The 23325-nt window shown below is 41.5% G+C and overlaps 1 protein-coding gene across 2 annotated transcripts; it reads left to right on the top strand.

The window, feature by feature from the left end:
- The first annotated feature begins 1698 nt into the window (after window positions 1–1698).
- On the top strand, window positions 1699–12628 carry RBM24 (RNA binding motif protein 24). 2 transcript variants are annotated; one of them, XM_054058392.1, is made up of 4 exons: window positions 1699–1994; window positions 2503–2626; window positions 4102–4156; window positions 10519–12628. In XM_054058392.1, exons 1-4 carry the CDS (start codon window positions 1827–1829, stop codon window positions 10847–10849), a joined length of 678 nt encoding a protein of 225 aa, XP_053914367.1. In that variant the 5' UTR covers window positions 1699–1826; the 3' UTR covers window positions 10850–12628. The 2 variants fall into 2 exon arrangements, with proteins under 2 accessions (XP_053914367.1, XP_053914368.1); XM_054058393.1 differs by having other exon boundaries at window positions 1723–1971.
- Window positions 12629–23325: the final 10697 nt, after the last annotated feature.

Raw genomic sequence — 23325 nt, 5'->3', positions numbered from 1 at the left:
AAGCAACTCTACCATTTTTTGTCATCCCCCGTCCAAGTCAATAACAAGAACCACAACCACAGTAATAATATGGAAGTGCTGCGGCAACAAGGCTTTGGGGAGAGAGGTAGGTGAGGGTGACAGGAGTTTCACCACAAGCTTTCGGGGAGAGATCGAAACATTTGCCTGACAGAGAAGGACCTGGGGACGTTGGTTGACAGCAAGCTGAACATGAGCCAGCAGTGTGCCCAGGTGGCCAAAATGTCCAGTGGCATCTTCACTTGTATCAGAAACAGTGTGACCAGCAGGTCCAGGGACGTTATTCTGCCCCTGTGCTTGGCACTGGTAAAGCCACACCTTGAATACTGTGTTCAGCTTTGGGCACCTCACTGTAAGAAAGACATTGGGGTCCTGTAGTGTGTCCAGAGGGCAATGAAGCTGGTGAAGGGGCTGGAGAACAAGCTTTATGAGGAGCACCTGAGGGAACTGGAAGAAAAGCACGGAACTGGAACTGGGAGAAAATGAGGCTGAGGGGAGACGTTATCACTGTCTACAACTACCTGAAAGGAGTTTGTAGCAAGGTGTGTGTTGGCCTCTTCTTTGGTTTGTAGCAAGGTGTGTGACAGGTGATGAGAGGGAATGGCCTCAAGCTGCACCAGAAGAAGTTCATATTAGGAAAAATTTTTTCACTGAAAGGGTTATGAAGCACTGGAAGAGGCTGCCCAGGGAGATGGTTGAGTCCCCATCCCTGGAAGTATTATAAAGATGAGTAGAATCGTAGAATAGTTTGGGTTGGAAGGGACCTTAAAGATCATCCAGCTCTAACCCCCCTGCCATGGGCAGGGACACCTCCCACTGGATCAGGCTGCCCAAGGCCCCATCCAGCCTGGCCTTGAGGATCTCCAGAGATGGGGCATCCACAGCTTCCCTGGGCAACCTGTGCCAGTGCCTCACCACTCTCATAGTGAAGAAATTCCTCCTTATGTCTAGTTATTGTTGTCCTTATTATCTGCCCGTCTCCAGTTTATACCCAACACCCCTCATGGTATCTCTACAAGCCTTTGTAAACAGTCCCTCCTCAGCTTTCTTAAGCAGATGAAGTGCTGGGGGATATGATCTAGTAGTGGTCAGGTCTGGTTGACCTGGATGATCTCAAACGTCTTTTCCAACTACATATTCTACGATTCCATGACTGGAGAACCGCCAGCTCCCGGTGATCCAGCTATGCCCGCAGCCTGTGCGTCCCTCCTGGCAGCGGTGCCCCTGCAATTCCCTGCTGTTGGCACAAGCCGGGTCCCGCTGCAGCCGAACGGCGGGGAGCATCCAGCTGTTGCCAACAGCTGGATGTCAGCGGCCGAGCGCGGGGTCCGCCCCATCCCCGCCCCTGCCAGCAGCAGCAGCAGGAGGAGGAGGAACCGAGAGTGCCCGACCCGGTGGCTTTTAGGGGGGGAGGAGGGCACTCAGTTCTCAGCGCCCCGGCCCTGCGCTGCTCTCCCGGCTGCCGCTGCTGCTCGTTGCCGGTGCTGCGGCCGCCAGGCTGGCTGCTGCCCGCCCTCCCCTCCTCCTTGCGCCGGTACCTACCTCAAAACCTCGGGAGGCTGCGGGGCGCCGCTCTTGAAGGAGGAGGAGAGCTGTGTTCGCACAGGCAAAAGGGAATCGCGTTGTGACTGGGTGGCGGGAGGGAAAGCGGGGAGGGGGGGACAGAGAGAAAAAAAAACATAAAATAAGCAATTAACTAAAAAAAAAAAAAGGGGGAAAACAAAAAGGCTCGGGGCTGAGCCTGGAAGCGGGTCTCGCCGCCCAGGACCCGCACGCCCCGGCGGCCACGCGTGGGTGCAGAGCAGAAGATGCACACGACGCAGAAGGACACGACCTACACCAAGATCTTCGTCGGGGGCTTGCCCTACCACACCACCGACTCCAGCCTGCGCAAGTACTTCGAGGTGTTCGGGGACATCGAGGAGGCGGTGGTCATCACCGACCGGCAGACGGGCAAGTCCCGGGGATACGGCTTTGTAAGTGCCCCGGGATGGGGCATCGCGGGGGAGTCTCGGGGGTCGCTGGAAGGAGACCGGGGGGGATGGGGCGAGAAGGGGGGGCGAGCGTTTAGCTTTTTCCTTTTCCTCTTTTTTTTTTTCATTTGGTTTAGTTTCCTTTGGTTTGGTTTGGTTTTTTGTTCCCACCCCCTCTTCTTTCCCTGCTGGGGACTCTGGAAGAGAGGCGGGGGATGGGATGGGGAAAGCAATTACTGAAAAAGGAGATTGAGGGGAGGGTGGGGGGAATTGCCTACTTTCTCGGCAGCCGCCTGTTGCTCCCTGATACGGGTTTATCTCCCTGCGGCGGAGCTCAACCCGCACCCCCCGCCCTGCACCGCTCCCGGAGCCCCGCTCCGCTCGGGAGGGGTCGGGGCGAGCATCCCTCGCTGTCCCCAAAAGCCTTACGGGTTTAGGGGACACACAGGTGGGCGAGAGGGTTCTCCTTCCCCCGCGGAGAGGGCTCTGATCCTCAGCGTGGTCCCTGCAGGTCACCATGGCTGACAGAGCCGCTGCTGAACGCGCTTGCAAGGACCCCAACCCCATCATCGACGGCAGGAAAGCAAACGTCAACCTGGCGTACCTGGGTGCCAAGCCGCGGATCATGCAGCCAGGTGAGCAGGCGGCCCCCAAAGGGCTTCTTTTCTTATTTTTAATAAGGGGGGCAGGTTGCGGAGTGCTGAGCCTGCATAGCAACTTAGTAGGGGTGCCACAATGCACTCTTTCTCCCCCTGCTCCCCAAGAACACCTCAATAAAGCCAGGGTTCAACCATTTACCAGGGTGCCAAGCCACGGGTAATGCAGCCAGGTGAGCAGGCGACCCCCAAAGTGCTTCTTATTTTTAATAAGGGTGACAGGTTGCAGAGTTCTGAGTCTGCATAGCAACTTAAAATAGGGGTGCCACAATACACTCTTTCTCCCGCTGCTCCCCAAGAACGCTTCAGATAAATTTAGGGTTCACCCATTTACCTGGGTGCCAAGCTGCGGGTGATGCAGCCAGCTGAGGAGGTGGCCCACAAATGGCTTTTCCTTTCTGTACCTCAGGTTTCCAAAGGGAGTAAAACTTTAAAAAAAAAAAAAAAAAAAAAAAAAGGTGGTGCTGCCCTGCACTTCCCTGAAACTCGCTCACTGTTTGGGTGTGCTTTGGGTTTGGTTGTTAAATGCAGCGTGTGGTAACTTTCTGGCTGTTTCATGCATGTGCCTTACTGAAAAACAAAAACCAATCAGAGATAAATTATCTGCAGTTTCCCAGGAAGGCTTCCACAGCTCGGGCACTTCATTGGTTATTCCTTCTGCTGGGAGTGTGTGACGCTGACCATTTACAGTATCCTTGCAGGGAAAGATTGGCCTAGGAATGAATCGTTTCCAATGTGTGCGGTCTTATTAATACAAACAATATCTTAATGCAAACTCCTCAAACAGATGGGAGCTATTATTCAGACTTTAAAACGAAACTGCTCTTCCTAAGACCACATCTGAGCCAATCTCATGTCCTAGCCACTTCCCAAGCGGCTGCTTTGCAGCAGGAGTGACAGGAGCGTAGAGTGTGTGCACATTTGTCCTCCAAAGGAGACTGCTCTGAATTCCTGAGTGCTTAGCCTGGGGAACACTTGTGTGAGCAATTAAGTACCCACCAAAGAAAGAAGGGGTTTACACTTAAGTGCTTGAAGAACAGAAATGAGGTTAGGATTTGACCCTCATGCCAAGTCCTTGTGAGTAGAGGTGACTCAAATTTAAGTCTGTAGAAAGTACGCAATACACTGATGAACAGAAAGTACCATATAATCCTTCAGAGGCTGCAGCTAGGGACCAGAATGGAGCACAAAATGAAACGTGAATGAAAACATTGTGCTTCCTGTTTTTTTAAAAAGTTGTTTTACACATCTCTAGGAAAGCTTGTGCTTTACTGTTTTAAGTTCTGCATGTATGTATGGACTGATATACTTTGCTCTCTAATTTGTGGTTCTGCAGCCTTTCACACATCATCACTGGAGGTTGTTAGTGAAGGCTGTTACTCCCTATTTATGTGCATATGTATATATAGCATATATAAGCGTCCAAAAGAACACCCGTGTGTTTTTCTTGGTAGGTTTTGCCTTTGGTGTCCAGCAGCTTCATCCTGCTCTCATACAGAGGCCTTTTGGGTAAGTCTGTTCAATGGGACCTCAAATAGGGGAGGAAAAAGGAAAGGAAAAGTATGGTCCTTGAAGGCCTTTCACAGTAGCAGTCTTATAAATTCACCAGCAATGCTGAAGTTCTCAGATTTATAAATGCATACCCGTAAATGCACTCACCTTGTCGGTCATGTTCTAAATGCCGCAGCTGAGTCAAGTTGTGTGGGACGTGTCCCTTCCACCTAAGCTGTCCAGTCCCGTATGACCCTATGATAAAACAAGGAGGTATGACTTGCTGCAAGATTGCTGTGCCCCATTTCTCTTTTTTCAGCTTGACTCAATGTTATTTATCTCTTTCTAATCTGACAGGGATCGTTTACAGTTAAGATAACTGATCAGAAGGATATGATGATAAGAGGTGGAATAGTTCTGTTTGGAATTAAACTCTGTAACCAGTAGACTCAAACACAAACAACCTAAAATGGTGATTAACGATGCATGTATGTTTTTTTCATATAGTCAATAGACCTCCGTGTGCTTTATTTATTTATTTATTTATTACAGTAATGAAGTGGTGTTGATAGCTAAACTGTGTGCTTTTATTTAATTGAAAGAGCTGTAGTGAAAATTTTTTTGGGGGGGGGGTCTTTTTAATTTGAGTTTTGTCGTTGAGGAGTGACTTTGCCATGGGGAGCAAAGGGCCTTTTTTTTTTCCTTGCTTTCAAGCTGTAGCCTGTGACTTTTTTAACCATATTTTGTAGTGAGTGCTAAATTGTGTGACTTCTTGATTTTTAAGAAAATCAACGTATTGCTTGCATGTTCATAATTTCTTGGGGGTTTTGTTCTTGGGAGGGGTGTGGAGCTCCTTATTAACAATGTGCGTCCATTTGGGCTTTCTAATTTGAGATTTTTTTTCTTCAATCTATCTTTAATATGTAGCGCATTTCTCCTTTACTTGATATACTGTGCCTAAGTAGATCTAACTCTCGCTTCTTATAGGCATATGATTAGGAGGTGAAGTCTGCTTTAAACTTTCCATACAGTGTCAATTCACTAATGCACACTGACTGAGAAACTCATTGTAAAATAATGCATTTTGATAATTAATAAGTAGCCTAACAATAATGTAGGGGAATTGCGTCACAAATGTATCTTGTTTATTTGACTGAGTTAGCTTTAGAATATTCTATCTAGCTGTTATTAAGCAATGATAGCATCTTGGTAGTTTGATTCATAAAAATGGTAGGAAACAGTTTCTGTCCTCAAAACTGTAGGAAAAACTTTTCCTAGAAACTTTACATGCTTTTAAACATTTATTCTTCTGAAACACATAGGGATGTTGTGGAAAACTTTTTGTCTTTTATTTTTTCTTCTTCATATGATTATCCTCTACTGTATTTTGTTTGGCTTCTTTGAAGTGTGAGAAGAAGACAGTGTATATGCAGTGATCAGTTTATGATGCTTGCGATAAGGTAGGCAGGAGGAGGAGGAGCATGTTGTCTCCAGAGCTGTAAAAGCACTTGTTGCAAAGAGGACGGCCTGGGGATCATCTATGGAGAGAATGAGTTTTGCTGAGCACAAGAGAAAAGGGGAACCTGTGGCAATCCCTTGCTTAAAGGACTGTGCAAATGTAGGGCTCTTTCTTGCTTTCCTTACCCGGAGCCAACAATAGATCATGTAAATCGTGTTTAGGTTAGGGAAATTCTCCCAGCAGGCTGAATAAAGTTTTATTTCTAATGCAATATACATAAACCTGAAGAAAAGGAATGTTAGTTGCAGGGTCATCTGTATATGAAATTGGTCATTTTCAATCCTTGGCTTTTGCCTATTTTTTGCTATGTGCAAACAAAGGAGATTACTAATCCTGATTCTTCCTCAAAATTTCCAGTGACCTGTACCTTTTCTAAAAAATGTAGTTCGGATTAAAAAGAACAGCATTCATTAAGATGAATGAACATCTTCATTTGCTATATTCCTTGACAATTAGAGAGATTGTTTCAGTGCTTACTTGAATCTATCTTTATTGAAGAGTTCACTTTTGCAGGATGTTACATGGACTGCACTGAAATATACGGTCACCTTAAAGTCTTTCTTTCTCCTGTGCAGTTATACTTTTTAAAAGTACACTTTAGTCATATGTTGGGTAAAATGGGTCATAGTGGCAATTCACTACCAGTACCCTGCTAATCCATACACGAAAGTTCCAAATGCTTGATGTTGGGTTTTTTTTCCAACCAGAGTGCAAATGAGTGAGATGCTGCTGTATTCTGGTATGGTCAGCAGTGTTTTGATATGGTTCCCTACCTATCAAATGAGAAACTGGAAATAACTGGATTATGTTACATTACTTTTACTGAGAAGATGCAGAAGTACAATATTCTGAATTAAGTAGAATGTTATTGTGGAGGGAGCCAGAAACTAGATTAGCTTCAATGCGTGGAGCATTTAAAATGTTAGGAATTTTTCTTTATTCGGTGCTGCAGAAATCAGTCCATCCACCAAATAACATTTCTCCCTTCTCTTTACATTCAATATCTATCTTACTGTTGGTGTGTTCCCTAGAAAGCTGGTTTTTTTCCACAGGACTGGTTATCTATACAGCTCTGTTTTCAGGATTGTTTATTAAAATACTATCTTTGAATTCAATAGGAATTTATGGAGCGGTAACATGACTTTGCCTTCTAAGACAACTTTTCTCATTTTACTTATGCAATTTTTACTTTCAAATTGGCAGGAAAATACAGGGTTGTACAGGAGTACTGATGTAGAATATGACTTGTCTGTTGGAGAGGTTTTTTTTTCCTTTAATTTCTGTCTAAAACTTGTACAGCAATCAAAATGAGAACTTTCCCACTGTTTTTAGTAAGAAAGACCAGAGTTAAATCCAAAGTTACTAAGTTATTATCAAATGGTTAGTTGATACTACCTGCTTGGTATTAACTTCCAAGGGTAAGGCAGTTTCTTAAGAGAAACTTTCTTAAGAGAGAAGGAAGAGCCCTTCTGAGTTTATGATCAAAAGACTTCTATAATTCTAGACTACGGATAATCTGGAAAGAGGGAATGAAGCTGGAACAGGCAGAAGTTAACCTGCGGAATGCTACATGTCCTTTTAATGGTATCAGGCGCAAATTTAAAAGGAAGCATTTTAAGGGTCTCGTATGTCTTGATGTTTACGTAACCTATTTCTGCTACAAGGAAAGTTGGTGAAAATGTACTCTTTAATTATGCTTACAAAACCAGATTATGCCATACAGGGGCCAAAGCAAAACATCTGGTTCGAGGTTAAATAGACATTAACATTAAATTCACAGGAATTTAATGTTGAGAGTCAATGTTGTGCTGCTACTGCTGACTTTCTATATGCCACAGCTATTTGCATTAGCCTACAAAGTGCTTTCTTTCATTTGAAACAATTAGCTTTCACTTCATTATTGCTTATAGGATTATTTTTGAGGTCTTAGTTAAACACAAATCTTCTGTTAGAACAACAATGAAGGTCTTACGGCACATGGCAGGAGTGTATGTCATTCAATTTTTAATATCCCAAAGCTACACTTACTGCTACAGTTAATTGTGGCTTCCCTTTTTCTTTATCGCAAAAGCATAAAACAATAAATATGTTCTAAAATAAAAACTACTGCCAGGAATGCTGTATAATTCTCACACTCTTACTCTCAACAGTAAAGCAGCAACTTTTATTAAAAATTAAGGATATCCAGCATAACTGGGAATAGCTTTTTCAGCTTATGACCTGGCAGAGCGTTACAAGCAGTTGGGTTCTGAATGGCTGAGACCTACATGTGCTGGCCTCTGCAGTAGGTAGAAACGTACTCTGGCCATATAAAGCCATTTTACTCTACTCAAAACAGTTGTAGCATGACAGATGATCAAAAATAGCCCCACTGCAGCTTCTGCTGTCAATCACCATGTGTGAAATGGCACAGTGGTGAGGAGCCTGCACAGGTTTTATGTTTATTGTAGGGTAAGATGTGGCAAAGAGATAACATTTCATAACTGCACCACCTGTTAGCTTCTTGGCTTAAATAAAACAAGTCACAAGAGTTTAAGCCGGAGCACATGCATCTTTCTGTCTTGCTCAAGGGTATGGCTGTGTCCTAATGTCTTCAGAAGATCTTAGTAACATCAGCTCAAGTCAACACAAGCTTGCTTACTATCTCTTCTGTTAGAATTACTGTCTTTCATAAACGCTGTATGTAAAGATTCCTTTGATGTGGTGTTAAATGGACTCTTAATGATTAAGAAGAGGCTTTCAGTGACTTCAAATTTAGTTTTAGACTTTTCCCTTAATACTTAAAAATCATGGTGTTATATTTATTAGGATTGTACTTGATTGGTGACCAACACAAAATGCTTGTTTATACTCATCCCTTTTGTATGGGGAGCTCAGGTAATGATGTGTATTTAAATGCACAGAGCCAGCTTAAGTATGCTTCAAATGCAGTTCTGGCTAATCACTTCATAAATTAGGTGAGTGTTAAAAACCCAACTTATGGCTTTGTTTTATGTTTTCTTTTTCTTCCCAATCCCTACTTGTCACTTTTCTTATTTTGTCATTTCTCCCTGCACACATTAGGAAATTAATTTCATTGATATGTTGGGTTTTTATGATTGTGGTGTTCATGTTTTAAAAACAGCAGTTGAACATTTCTCTCTGCTAATATTCCTATTCAATCTACTGAGCTCTTCTTTTCTTAAGAGGAAAACTAGGCTGTCCTAAAGCCAGACTATCACTTATTTTAACCTATGTTTTGCTATGAATCTAGTTGACAGTGTCCCTTCCGATTGAAATGTTTCCTTGTTGACTACTTAAGTAAATCTTGAAATGATTTTAAAAATGAAACAAACAAACAAAAAAGCCTTTCCATTAAATCTTGAATTTGACCCCTTTCCATTAAAGCTTGAATTTGCAGAAAAGAGGACAGTTTTTACCATTGCAGTTTGTATCTGTGCTTATAGTGCGCCTCAATGTTGGTGCAGTCTTTAGAGTTGTCTGAAAAGGTAAAGTTCAGTATGACATAGTAGTAAATCTGCATAAGCAGTTTTTCCTGGATTTATAAAGATTGACGGACTGGAAAGTAGCTGTACATATGAAGAACTTCATTGTGGGAATCCAGATGCAAGACAGGGTTATGAATGTAAAATGATAATTATATTGAGTATATGATTTAAAAAAAAATGACAAAATACAACTATGAGATGAACTTGTAAATACACTTGTTTGCTAAGACAACGATATGACCAGTTTTCAAAACTGAAGGGCTAAGTAAACAAGCCAAGGAAGCAATTATTGTGGCTTGGAGAAGATTGGAAAAGGTGTACAGATCTGTTTAGAATGGTTATTTTTTTAAGCTGTAAACTTGGAGGGGGGTTGTTTTTGTTAAACACCAGATCTATTTAGAATTAATCCTATGCCCATCTCCCAAAAAACTCTATGCTGTGTCTTGCATAGAGATAAACAAGCTGGCACAAAACAGGACATCAGTGGCCTGATAATCAAACAGGTTTGACCCTTGTGTCCTTACAAACTTTTATAGAAGTGTGATGCACATGTACTTAGGAGTCACTGTTATGGATTTTAATAGCATCTGTGTAGCTTCCCCTCAATGGCCTCTTGTGACGGAGTGACCTGCACTATCGTTCGTTTGGAAAGTGTGATTCTTGCTGTGTTTACCACACTTGTGAACTTTATTTAAACTCCTTTGTCGCCTGTGTTGTTTTTTTCTTATTTTTAATAAGGGTGACTGAGGTTGCAGAGAAATTAATGTGTGCTGAGTCTGCATAGCAACTTAAGTAGGGTTGCCACAATACACTCTTTTCTCCCCGCCGCTCCCCAAGAACACTTCACATAAAGTCAGGGTTCAGTCATTTTGTTGCCTTATTGGCTATTGTCAAACTCATAGTAGTGATGCTGTCAAACTGCTCTGTTACTAATAATAAAAGTATTGCAGGAAATCATTTTACTAAGAGTTGAGTAGTTAAGTGAGAAGCAGGGTAATAAAAATGACTTGCAGGTGTTTTGAAAAAAAGAATACTGCAATTTTCCAGATGGAGTAATCAAGCTTACTCCTTTAGACTTGTCTTAAAACTGACATCAGTAATCCTGGCCCTTCTAAAGATTTTAATAGCATTAAACATAATATCCCCAAGCAACATTACGTACTCCTAATTAAGTCAGCTATAATGCTGTGCTTTGGAGCAATGCTTCTCTTCGGGCCAGTGAACTGATAATTGGTCCATTCAGTCTAGTTATTGTGGCAACCCTATGCACATAACAACAACTAAATTGAGTTTGTTTTAGTTCGGAGTATGGATATGACTCTTAGGCACCGATTCACGTACCAACTCTAATTCCTTCTCCCATCTTTCAACAGGATACCTGCTCACTATGTCTATCCACAGGCTTTTGTGCAGCCCGGAGTGGTAATTCCCCACGTTCAGCCCGCAGCAGCTGCTGCTTCTACTACGCCCTACATCGATTACACCGGAGCGGCGTACGCCCAGTACTCGGCTGCTGCAGCTGCCTATGAGCAGTACCCATACGCGGCCTCGCCGGCTGCCGCTGCCGGGTATGTGGCAGCGGGGGGCTATGGCTATGCGGTGCAGCAGCCCATCGCCGCAGCAGCGCCCGGGACAGCAGCTGCGGCTGCTGCGGCTTTTGGCCAGTACCAGCCCCAACAGCTGCAGACAGACCGTATGCAATAGCAGATGGACTCCTGAAGGAAGCTCGCTCTTTCTCTTCCTCTTTTCAGCCTTCCAGTTTAAGTAGTTAATCAGAGACAATCGATATTAACTAAGGAGCTTTAAGGAAAGCGATGTTCTTGCGAAACTAAAGATTTTTATTCCACTGTCTTCATACAGTATGCATCCAAATCGTGTTGTTAGAGGGGAGGGGTAGTGCGCCATGTCTAGTTTCAAGTATTGAGCCAGAAGAAAATGGGAGAAAAAAATACTGTACTGTCATGAAAGAGTGGCAGGAGTAGCAATGGGACTTAATATTCAAACAAACAAGAACCAAAAAAAAACCCACAAAGGTGTACTTTTTACAGTATCAGGGAAGCAAAACTGCCTTTGATAAGTAAGAAAATGGTATGTGAAAAGTTTAAACAGGGAAAAAACCTGAGTCAGCAATATGTAATCATTATCCATTTTAAGAGGAAACAAGCTTAAAGCACTGATTGTCCTTTCTAGCTTTCAGAAGTTGTCTTCATGAGACAGTACCTTCTCACTGTCTCGTTCAGGGCATCGAACAACCCAAGGAAGATGGCTGGCTAGTAAGATGGTGGACAGGCACCAAAGTTATTTTCTTCTCTGTCCTCTGGATGAGTGGAACTATGGAGCAAGTGATGTGGAAGTAAGGGGTGCAACAGCTGTAGAGACAATCAATAACACAGACAGTTCTGGACAGAACACATCACTCGTGCTCATGTGATGAGCTTGTCACATCCTAATCCCTCGCCCCATCCTGTTTCACTTTTGGGAAACTTTAACTGCTGGTGTCAGCTATTCTGATTCTAAAATAGGATCAGCCCTTTACTACAACAGCCTTCTCTTTCTATTTATTGCATCTATTCGTAACTTGTGAATAAAGGCAGGAAGAAGCTTAACGAATTAAAACCTTTAAGAACTGTTTTAAGGGAATGTTCTTTTCTGAAACCATTTGTACAATTTTAATATCTACTTCAGGATTATATTTAAAATATTTATTCACAAACATACAGTACACGAGGCGACTTTTGTTACCAAGACTGCAGTTCTTGAAGGGTTAATGGTATGTGATTTATACTGTGCCTTAATTGTTATGCTATTTAAAAAGAAATATTTATTTTGAAAGTTTTACTATGCTGCGCTCTAAAGAAAGCGACTTTAGATGTGACACTGTAAAATTATGTATTCATCTCATGGCATAAATTATTTAGTAGGCTTAGATGTAGCATATTAAATATTAACCTAATTAACTAAGGATGTTGACTTGGATTTATTTAAATTCAGTATGTGCACTGTATGAGGGTACTCTTAAATTAACACTTTTTTTTAGGTTTTTACAGAAAATATTGCTAGTTCATTCTTTTTCCCTCTACTAGTTTTTCATGTAGACCTCTCAAATACATTAGTACTGTTTTTTCACTCATCTGTATGTAGCCTATTTTTCCCTTTGCTAGAAAATGCTGCTTTACATTGTCCTGTGAAACTACAATACTTGCAATTTTTACTCTTGACCGAAATGGAATTTAATATTTTACACTGTATTGGATTTTTTTATACTTGAACAATTTCATACAAGGGAAGACAGGATAGCATTTTTATGGACTTTATCCAATATCACTGGATTTATTTTAAGTATTCTGAATACTAGCCAGTGTTACAATGTAGACATGACTCTCCTGTGCGTATTATTTATTCAGTATGTATATTGCTTTACAACATTTCAGATCTCTTAATCTATTCACTTGTATTAAAACAATAAAAAAATGTTGTCGCATCCCGTCTAGTGATGTTCTTGCTCAAAATGCCTTAAACCTTGTTTAGTTAAAACTAAAGGGGCAACTTTTATGTAATTTTCCTGGTCTGCGGGGTGAATTAACACATATGCGCTGACTTTAAATACATAGATTGATATAATTGTATTACATGGAGGAAATTCTACACAGAAGATGAAGAATACCCATCCTGAGGGTGGAAGTGACTTTGGGAGGTTTCAGGCTCTTATAGTTTTGTCTGGTCAGGTCTTAAAATCCTCCAAAGGGAGACTGCACAGCCCCTCTGGGTAATTTATTCCACTACCTAATAACCCCGATAGCGTCATTTTTTTTTTTCCTTCTATCTAGCCAGAGTATCCCCTGTTTGTTTATAAACTTTGTCTCTCATTCTTTGGCAGAAATCCCATCCCTGTCTTCTCAGTAACCTCTTCTTAGGAACTGTAAAGTTGCTGTTGTCTTCTGTAGGCAGAACAAACCCTGATGCCTCAGCCTTTCCTTGCAAGTCTCATTCTTCATGACCAGCCATCCTGTTGGCCCTACAATGCAGTAGCTGAAGTTTATCAACATCTTTCATGTACTGGGAGACTCAAGACTGAGCCCACTATGCCAGCTGTGGTCTAATGAGTGCTGAGTAAAAGGGAACAATCAGTTCCCTCGATCTGCCGTCTGTGCTCCTGTTGATACAGTCTGATGTACTTTCACTGCTGCCAGCATCTACTACTGACTGCTCGCCTGCCCCAAGCCTCTCATGTCCTTTTCAGCAGAGTTGCTACCAAGCCACTCATGCCCTGGGGCATGCAGGGGGTTAGTACATCTGAGAGGTGAAGGACTCTGTTTTTCCTCAGTGAATTTCATGAGGTTCCTGTTGGCCTAGTCTTTCAGCAAATATAAATTCTTCCAAATGGTGGGCCAGGCCATATCAACTATACCTTCCATTTAGCATCATCAGGCTACAGATGTGATAGTACTGCATCCTGTCTTTTCCTCTAGGTCATTGTTAATCATACTGGACAGCACAGACCCCTGAGGAACTCCACTGTAGCCAGCCTCCAGACAGAGCATGAGCCCTTTTGACCAACAATCCAGTCATTTTTCTGCCTATCTAGACTCGACTATCTGAAATTGGATCCAAGGACTCTGTGGGAAACTACATTGAAAGCCCCTCTGAAAGCAGACAACATTCTCTGTTTACCTTTTATCTGAGGAGGCAATTAGCTTGGTGTGGCATGATCTACCCTGGTAAGTCCGTGCTAGCTATTCCCCATCACCACCTTCTCCTTCATGTGCCCAGAAATTACCTCCAAGATGGCTCAGTCCATGATGGTTCTGTAGCTCCTTACATTGTCCTTGCTCTTTCCTTCAGAAAAAAAAGTGCATCATCTGCCTTTCTGTGGTCCTTCCCAGTCTCCATGACCTTTCAAAGACGACAGTGAGTAGCCTCACAATAACAGCCAGCTTTCTTAGTACCCTTGAGAGCAGCCCATCTGGTCCTACAGACTTACATGGATTGAGATTCCTCAAGAGGTCACTGAATCAACCCCCTTTCACACCAGTAAGTTTCTTCTGTCCTTGAACCCCTCCTGTGAGTACAAACTGTTATGAAAAACCTAAAGGCCAGAGCACCTTTTTACATATAGTACTTGAACTGGGAAGCATTAAAGTAGCTGCTCAGATCCAGTTGATGATGCGTTTGTAATCTCTAGGAATATTTAACAGTTCAATATCAGACTGAGCCACTAATAACCAAAAGCAGTTGCCACCTGATGCCTGAAAGAAGCCTGTGTGAAATGCATGACAGTCTTGGCCAGTCCTCTGAGGAATGGGGAGGATGTTCATGTAATCTTCATACTGAAATTTATTACTGCAGCTGTCACTTTCACAGTGACTTTAGCAGAAGCACAGGCTTGACTCCAGGATTTGAGCTTTTCTTTCATCCACAAAAGTGGTCTTTTTCATCAGCAAAAGAAGGCAGAAGTTAAACTGAAGTGATAGAAAAGACTTTTCCTGGTCTTGGGGGTCAGACTTCATTTCACCGCAGAGCATTATGAGACACAGTTGTCCAGAACTCACTAACTAGGCTGATGCTGTCATGTCCTGAATGAGTGCTTAAAGTCTGGCTGGCAAGAGGTGTTGCTGTGCTGCCTTTTGCAATCTGACCTTAAGATCTGTGACCTTGAAGAGCCCAATTGTTGGATCATTATTTTAATCCTAATATAATCCTTTCATGTGTTTGAAAAATCCAATAAAAATTAGATACAACAAACTCTAGTAATGCCAAGTTCTGTTCTCTAGTGAACAGGAAAATACGAATATTAGGAAAAGCTACAATTCTAAGAGCTGAGTCATCAATGTAAGCTTTTAAGGTCTTACACCCTTTTAAATCTACACATTCCTCAGCCATGGTCCCTAGTTTTGACTTATCCCTCCTCTCCTCTCTCTGTAAGTAGCTCAGCACTGGTCTCTTTTCAGTGTAAAATGTTTTTTGAATGTTGTATACATCCTTGACAATGTCCTTGGGATGTCCATCTGGAGGTGACAGACACTCCAGGCTGGGATGTGAAGGGGACTGCTTGCTACCCTGGCAGGGGCACTGTGTTGTGGTAAGCTACAAGAGGAATGGAATAGAAGTTTATGATTCAGTTTATAAAGGTCAATCGCATGCTGGGTCTATAACTTGACAGAGTAAATAACCTCAGCAAAACTGAGGTAGAAGTTCCACTAGCAAACTTAGCTTTGGGCATACAACATGAACACTAACTCTTGTTAAATAATTGTGAAATATGTGAATAGTCAGCAGAAATGTTAGTATTTTACTTGAGAGATGACATACACATAAGCAGCAAGAAATTGCTCACGAGACAATTTCCAGTTGTGTTTCCAAACCTTCAAGAGAGATTTTACACTGAAAAGTGACCAGTGCTGGGCTCCTTAAAGAGAGAGGGGAGGAGGGAGAAGTCAAAATTAGGCGCCATTGCTAAGGAATGTGTAGATTAAAAAGGGTGTAAGTCCTTGAAAGCTTACATTTATGACCTGGCTGCTAGAACTGTAGTTTTCCTAATATTTGTATTTTCCTGTTCACTAGAGGACATAACTTGGCATTACTACAGTTCGTTGCATCTAATTTTTATGGGACTTTTCAAACACATGAAAGGATTATATTAGGATTAAAATAATGATGCAACCATTCAAAGCGCCTCTTGGTCTTGTTCATCAGATGCTGAGCCAATTAAAACCAAGCAATTTTCAAGTTATGCTCAAAACTTTTTTTCCGAAAAATCATAGAAGCATAGAATCATAGAATGGTTTGGGTTGGAAGGGACCTTAAAGATCATCCAGTTCCAACCCCTCTGCCATAGGCAGGGACCCCTCCCACTAGATCAGGCTGCCCAAGCTCCTATCCAACCTGGCCTTGAACACCCTCATGGATGGGGCAGCCAGAACTTCCCTGGGCAACCTGTGCCAGTGCCTCACCACCCTCATCATGAAGAAATTCTTCCTATGTCTAGCCTAAATCTGCCCCTTTCCAGTTTATACCCATCGGCCTTCTTCCTATGACTACAAGCCTTTGTAAACAGTCCCTCCCCGGCTTTCTTGTAGCCCCTTCAGATACTGGAAGGTCACTATAAGGTCTCCTTGGAGATCTCATTCTATTCTGAACCTATGTTTCAGTTCTGAAGATCCTGCACATATGATTTGAATTGCCTTCAGTTCAATTTCAATTTGTATTCCAGGGTTTAAATAAACATGTAAGCAGTATATTCAGATTGCAAAGTATGTAACATTTGTTTTGTGTTTTCCCATGTGTTTGAACTTCAAACTATTAGATTATACTTTTCCAAACTAGCAATAAAGCAGGCTTTAGGCACAGTCTAAAAAGACTGTGTAAAAATCTCTGGCCTTTAGGAAATTTTTTATGAAAAATTTATGAGCAACTAGAAACTGAGGACTATGATGGAATTTGCCCTTCTAACTATCACCAAAACACACAATGATGTGCTGTGAATGGGATACAGTAAGAAGAATGGGAAGAATGGGGTAATGCAAGAATAGGAAAACCAGTCAGCCTTATGCTACATTTAATATTACCACATATTACATTCTATTGGCTAGCAAGACTGTTCCACAACATGCATGTGAGAAGTTTACATCCAGCTGTTCTTTGTATATCCCTGAAAACAATGGGGAAATGCTCTTTTAAGATAGTTTACCACATTCATGCTACCATATTACTGGACATATGAATCCCAAGGAACGGATTCATTATATTGTTTCACACTACATTTAGCAAATCCAAGAAAACACCAGCCAATAGCAGCAAATAAAGCATTTTGAAAACAGCATGGTATGAATTTACAGAATGTTTACAACCACAGATGATTGGGCTTTGGAGGCTTGTTTGAAGATTCTTTTTTTCCTCCAAAGCCCAGTCTAAAATTATGAGAAAAAAACAATCCTGACAGAGTATCAAAGAATAAGGAGAAAAGTAGAACTACAACCATGTTCAACCATGCAAATGTGCACATAGAACAATTATCAGCTTTTCTCAACATAAAGAAAATTAGCTCTGGAGTGTTACCCACCACCATGTGCCAACGTTGCTGAGATAAGCCATGAATTTGGGCTAATTTATAGTATCATTATTTTTGACCTAAACAATCTGGGACTAGGGATTAACCCAGCAGTCTGTTTCATCACCAAGCATCTGAAAGTCAAAAGACGTTATCCAAATTAATTGGTGACAGGTCTCTGATATATATACACACATATTTATACACTCTTTATCTCACTAGCCGCATATTAACCTTTGGATCAGACTTCACTGTGCTTGCTGCTTCTTCTCCCACCTCTAGATGTGGCTACTGTGGGTGATATGCTCCCCAGCTCTGTACCGGTCAAGGGCTCTTGCAGGTCCCCACTCACTTCCTATTAAGACTTAAACTGGGTAAAATGTTTCAGCGACATTAAGAAAACCCCACAGTCTTTCCTCTCAAACTTCATGAAATCTGGAAAAATATCCACAAAGAAGCTCTTCCCAGCCACAGCTCACCTTCTTCTGAGTTCACTGATTCCGTTTGAACCAGAGCAAAACATGCTGAAATACCAAAACTGACAGAGGTAGATCATAAGCAAAGCTCGATGCATCCATCATCTATCATTTAACTCCTAAGAGTTTTGTCACAGCGCTTGCCAAGGACATGAATCAATCTTTACCACACACTTGAACAAAATACATTTTTATCCAGCACTGCAGATAAGGGATTTTGCCACCCTGTGGAAAACTTTTACCATTTCTTTATTTTTTTGTCTGGACTTGTAGTGATGACAAAAACAAGCTGCAGTTTAAAACACTGCAGTAAACAAAATACCTTCTCAGAAAAAAAAAATCAGGTAGTTTTTTAAACATTTTATGTTCTGATAATTAAAAAACCCTATTTTTAAAAAACTATAAATTGTTTAAAACCAAAATATCCCTGCACTTAGAAAGTACCAGAGTAGAATGTTCTGATTTTTCCTGACAAGAACCACTACAACTGAATGGTTTTCAACAGAAACACATCAGTGTATTTTCGAGCTGCTTCAAAAGGAGGACATGGATACCATACTGTTGCTAAAAATCGGAATTCCCTGGCTATTTGTTCAAACCACTGGAATTCTCCTTATTTACTCACTAGTAATATTTCTGAATGAAGTTAGAAATAATGAAAATCTAGAGGCAAATCTTGTTTTCACTGAGTGCAGTCAGGCAATTTAGGAATTATTTATGCAGACAAGTAAATATGGGCAAGAGGAAAAACCCAAACAAAATCAAGTTGAAGCACTTCTTTCAAGGTATGTCCAAAGCTCTTTTAAGTGATAGTCAGTCTGAATTGTAATGTAATTTCTTCATCACACTAGCACTGAAGGACCTTAAAAGCGGGCTGCTCTCTTTGCCCAGTAACTCTCTTCCTATCCTTGGAAGACGTTAAGTAGCATATTAATGCAATAAGGAATGTCCACAATTTCTTTTTCAATATATGGTTATGGAGTGGTGAGTATTTCCTTGGCATGAATATACATTATGAACACTAAGGAAATTCTGTTCTTCATAAGCCAAGTTTTAGCTATCATTGAATGCAAGCTTATGCATTATTTTTTTCTAATTTTCATCAATATTAGTTTTTTTCTGTCGGAGAACTACTTCATCAAGTAAACTCTCTTCTCATTTTCTGTAAAGTGCATCCTTTCACTAACCTGAGTGCCATCGTGATTTATGCAGTTTTTCGTGTAAGAGAGAGTACAAAGATCTCCAGACTTTCTTCTTCTGTAAAAGTCACCAGTTCCACATACACTACTGTATCTTGAAACTGGTTTTCCTCTGACTTCATCAGGAACTGCAATTTTCCTGTCTACTCTAACAACACTTGAGATCTTGTCAAAAGAAATAAGAATCTCATGTAAAGCTCCAAGAGCAGCAGGTGAGTGTGAAAACAGACGTGTGCCCATCAGCCTTCACAGGGCTTGTGTCAGAAGGGAGCTGCCTCCAGCATGGCTGCAGTAGCTCACCTGAGTGAGCACATGAGAAGGGCACACCACAGTTGAAAGGCTTTCTTTTCTGAACGCATTGGTTTAGCTTAAAAATAAGGGAAAACAAAGCAGTGCTGCAGTGCCTTTCTAGGGAAGAAAGTCTTGGTGCCCACCGGAACTTCATAGAACAAAGTTTGCTTCAAAGATCTATGTTGCTTTTGTTATCGTTCTGGAAAGTGTACCTGGACTTGTTTAACATAAATACCTGGGCTGCTCATCTACCTTTGATATTTCTCCAAAGTTTTTTCCCTCCTACAGGCAGTTAGTAAGATCTGTTTAAGGCCAGTTTTGCTACAGGCACAAAAATTTTCCTTGCTATAGTGAATTCAGAGTACCTACACCATCTTAAATACAGAAGTTTTGGGAAAAGCTTTTACAGAAGGGTTGTATTTAGTGGCAATTTCTAGGTGTGAGAGGGGGATTTATGTTATTTTGAGTCTTCTAAAGTTCTGGACCTCTTCTACTGAAGAGGACTGACTGTTGGACTTGATGATCCTACAGGTTTTTTTTCCAATCTGCTTCTATGATTCTGTGATCTTGTCTTCAATATAACGCAACCCCTCTGGAGTGCCTTTGCCTGATCTGGACAGTGGCAGCAGTGCTTGCCAACAGTTCTTGAAGAACACGAGTTGGCAGAGATACAAACACTGTGTGGAGGAGCCCCAAGGAATCTGGCTTTCCTAAACTCAGCGAATGGTGGTTAATAGAGAGGAGCAGGCACTACTCTGTCTCTATTCTATCTTCTATTGCATTTAAGATTATTTGAAATGTGGCTGCATAGTATTAATGACATTTTGTCCCAGCAGGACAGCTTGAACAGAATAGCAAGCTTTGGGCACAATCAAGATGAGCTTGATACTCAGGGACTGAAGCCAAGGCCCAGACTGAAAACAGAAGACCTGCATGAATATACCCTGAGAGAACTGCTGGTAGCCAGAGACGTTTGCTCTAAAGGAGTGGGAAGTACAGTCTGCTTGGTAGTGGTGAAGGTGCAATTAATTGCAAAAATCAAAAGATTTTAATGGGTTCTTGATAATTACTGTGGTATTTAATGTGCTTATGAGAATGGTACAACACTTTGGAGTTAAAAAACTAAGAGCAGTTCTTCCAGGTGTTAACTTACTTAGAACGAGGGTAGTCATTGCCCATTTGGTGACAAATAGATTCATAGAATGGTGTGGGTTGGATTACCTTAAGGATTACCTAGTTCTAACCCCTCTGCCATGGGCAGGGACACCACCCACTGAACCAGGTTGCTCAAAGCCTCATCCAACCTGGTCTTCAACACCTCCAGGGAGGGAGCATCCACAGCTTTTCTGGGCAACCTGTTCCAATCTCACCACCCTCACAGTAAAACAATTCATCCTAATACCTAATCTAAACCAGTTCTCTCTCATCTTAAAACCATCACCCCTTGTCCTTCACTATATGATCTTGTAAAAAGTCCCTCTCCAGCTTTCTTGCAGTCCAATTTAGGTACTGGAAGGCTGCTATAAGGTCTCCCCAGAGCCTTCTCTTCTCCAGGCTGAACAAACCCAACTCCCTCAGCCTTTCTTTATAGGAGAGGTGATCCAGCCCTCAGATCATCTTCATTTCCCTCCTCTGGACTTGCTCCAACAGGTCCATTGCCTTCTTACATTGGGAGCTGCAGAGCTGGATGCTCCAGGTAGGGGCTCTGATCAGAGCAGAGTAGAGCAGCAGAATCATCTTCCTTGACCTACTATTCATTTTGATGCAGCCCAGGATACAACTGGCTGTCTGGGCTGCAAGCACATATTGACAACTCATGTTGAGCTTCTCATCCACCAGTGTCCGCAAGTCCTTCAAGGGTTGCCCTTGATCCATTCTAGAAAGCTGCCTGACAGAGAAGGACCCGGGAGTGCTGGTCAACAGCTGACTGAATATGAGTCAGCAGTGTGCCCAGGTGGCCAAGAAGGCCAATGGCATCTTGGCTTGTGTCAGAAACAGTGTGACCAGCAGGAACAGGGAAGTGATTGTCCCCCTATGCTCAACACTGGTGAGTCTGCACCTCCCCCTCACTATAGGAACGATATTGGAGTCCTGGAACATGTCCAGAGAAGGGCAACAAAACTGGTGAAGGGGCTGGAGAACAAGTCTTATAAGGAGCGGCTGAGGGAACTGGAGTGGTTTAGCCGGAAGAAGAGGAGGCTGAGGGGAGACCTTATTGCTCTCTACAACTACCTGAAAGGAGGTTGTAGAGAGGTGGGCGTTCTCATTCTTGAGAAGTGGTAGAAAGCACTACATCTTAGGATTTTTTTAAGAAACAATATGGAGTAAGATCACTCAAAGACCAGCATGTGGGGGGTCATGCCAACTACAAAAACAAGGTACTGCATTTCATTAAAATAGAACCACTTAGGCACGTCTCTAGTTTATAGACTTGCAGCTTGGTCTAAATTTATAGGTTCATGGTCCTACTGTAGGAGGTCCCACAAATCCAGTCCCTCCACCACTGCCTCATTTTAATTAAAAATATAACTTACTAAACCATTCTTCCTTCTGCAACTGAAATCCTACTCCTTTCTCAAGGTCTACAGCTACATGAACTGGGATAGCTTTCCTGGGGGAAATTCTCCTAAGTCACAAACTGGTGCAAAGCCACTGGCAAGGATCTTCTTCACCTACAGGCTGGGAAGCAGGACACCTAGAAGACGGAGCTACTTCAAGTATGAAAGGCAATGCATTGAAAAAAACAGCGGGATAGTGCCTCCTCCATTATTTCTCAAATCCACTATCTCACTTATTTTCAGATAAGTGCACCTGCACTCATTTCTCATACACTAATTCAAAAAGAAAAAGAAAAACAAAAACAAAGAAAACTAAAAACAGGGCCCATCTATATTTATACCCAAATACAGAATAATATATTGCCTAGTCTGCTGCTAATCATGGAGACAATCAGGAAAGGAAGTTGAAATTCCTTATTCCAACGGAGAAATTTACTTAAGCATAGGAAGAGCAACTCTAAGATCTTACATGTAAAATTTCTTGCAAGTTTATGCTTTTGGTTAATTATTCTTTTTAGGGGAATATAATGTTAAGGGCTTCCAAAACAGAAGATCTTCTTTTAAAATATACAGTCATAGCCTTTCAGGTGTCCGAAAAGTTAATTTAAATGCTTTCTTTAAAAACAATTGATTTGCACCATGAACATATCTTCTCATTCAGTCCAAGTATTTTTCCCCTATGCCAGATATGCATAACCTTCCCTGGCAAATGTTCTAGCTCTCTATGACTCATTTGGTATTTTATCAGATTGGACTGTAAATCTTTTGACCTGACCCTATTATTTTCTTTATTTAAAATATTTACTGTATAATACATAATGAGTTACATGTCACCAATAATAAGTGGTGAGCATTCAGATGTCTTTCATAAAATGTTCAGTCTAATATATTTTAATCTTCATTTTCATACCCTCTCCCTCTTTTAATTTGCTCTACTATTTTATAATTCTGTGAGTCTACTTCATGCCCTCCAAAACTGCTGCTGTTTCTCCTCTTGGACATAGCAAGATAGGTCAAGCAGCATGAGAGCTGTAAAAAATGTGCTGCCCGATTAGAGTTTTGTAGTGGTTTAAAAATAATTATTTATTATCTCTGTTCTCTCTTTTCCTTTTTTGCATCCTTTTCTCTGCCTGCTATTTTTTCTTCTCTCAGGCTTCAAGCTGAGACTACGCTCTCTAACATTTTCTAGTTCATTGGAGGTCATTAGCAAACAGCTTCAGAGAAGCTAGACAACGTGTTTGCTCTTTCCATGTTGCTGTATTTCAGTTTTTGATAGGACGGAATCTATTAAGATCTTCTCCTGTACTTTTCGCATAAGCTTTTTATTCCTTATTATCTATGGAAAAAAAATGTACACATATACTACCTCTTGCATTCACAGCTGAAAAAGAGCAGAGCCACCATTTCAAAGGTAAGGAACATACAACTGTATACAGATATTGGCAGATGTCTTTACATCACTGATGCACACATCCAGACTAGACTCAAATATGTGATCAGATGCAAGTGAATTATAATCTGTGTGTATAACAAAATACATGCAAAGATACAGGTGCAGTTGTAATGCCTAAAGCCTTGAAAATCTGCCCCACTGCATTTTTACTGTTTA

The sequence above is a fragment of the Cuculus canorus genome, chromosome 2, assembly GCF_017976375.1.
Source record: "Cuculus canorus isolate bCucCan1 chromosome 2, bCucCan1.pri, whole genome shotgun sequence".
Taxonomy (NCBI): domain Eukaryota; kingdom Metazoa; phylum Chordata; class Aves; order Cuculiformes; family Cuculidae; genus Cuculus; species Cuculus canorus.
This window is presented reverse-complemented; position numbering and strand designations above follow the sequence as displayed.

Bases quoted from the DNA above. Each gene is read 5' to 3' on its own strand.
- RBM24 (XM_054058392.1), top strand. From the start codon at position 1,827: ATGCACACGACGCAGAAGGACACGACCTACACCAAGATCTTCGTCGGG. The intron at 2,627-4,101 runs GTGAGCAGGCGG...TTTTCTTGGTAG, and splicing joins GCCGCGGATCATGCAGCCAG to GTTTTGCCTTTGGTGTCCAG. The intron at 4,157-10,518 runs GTAAGTCTGTTC...ATCTTTCAACAG, and splicing joins CTCATACAGAGGCCTTTTGG to GATACCTGCTCACTATGTCT.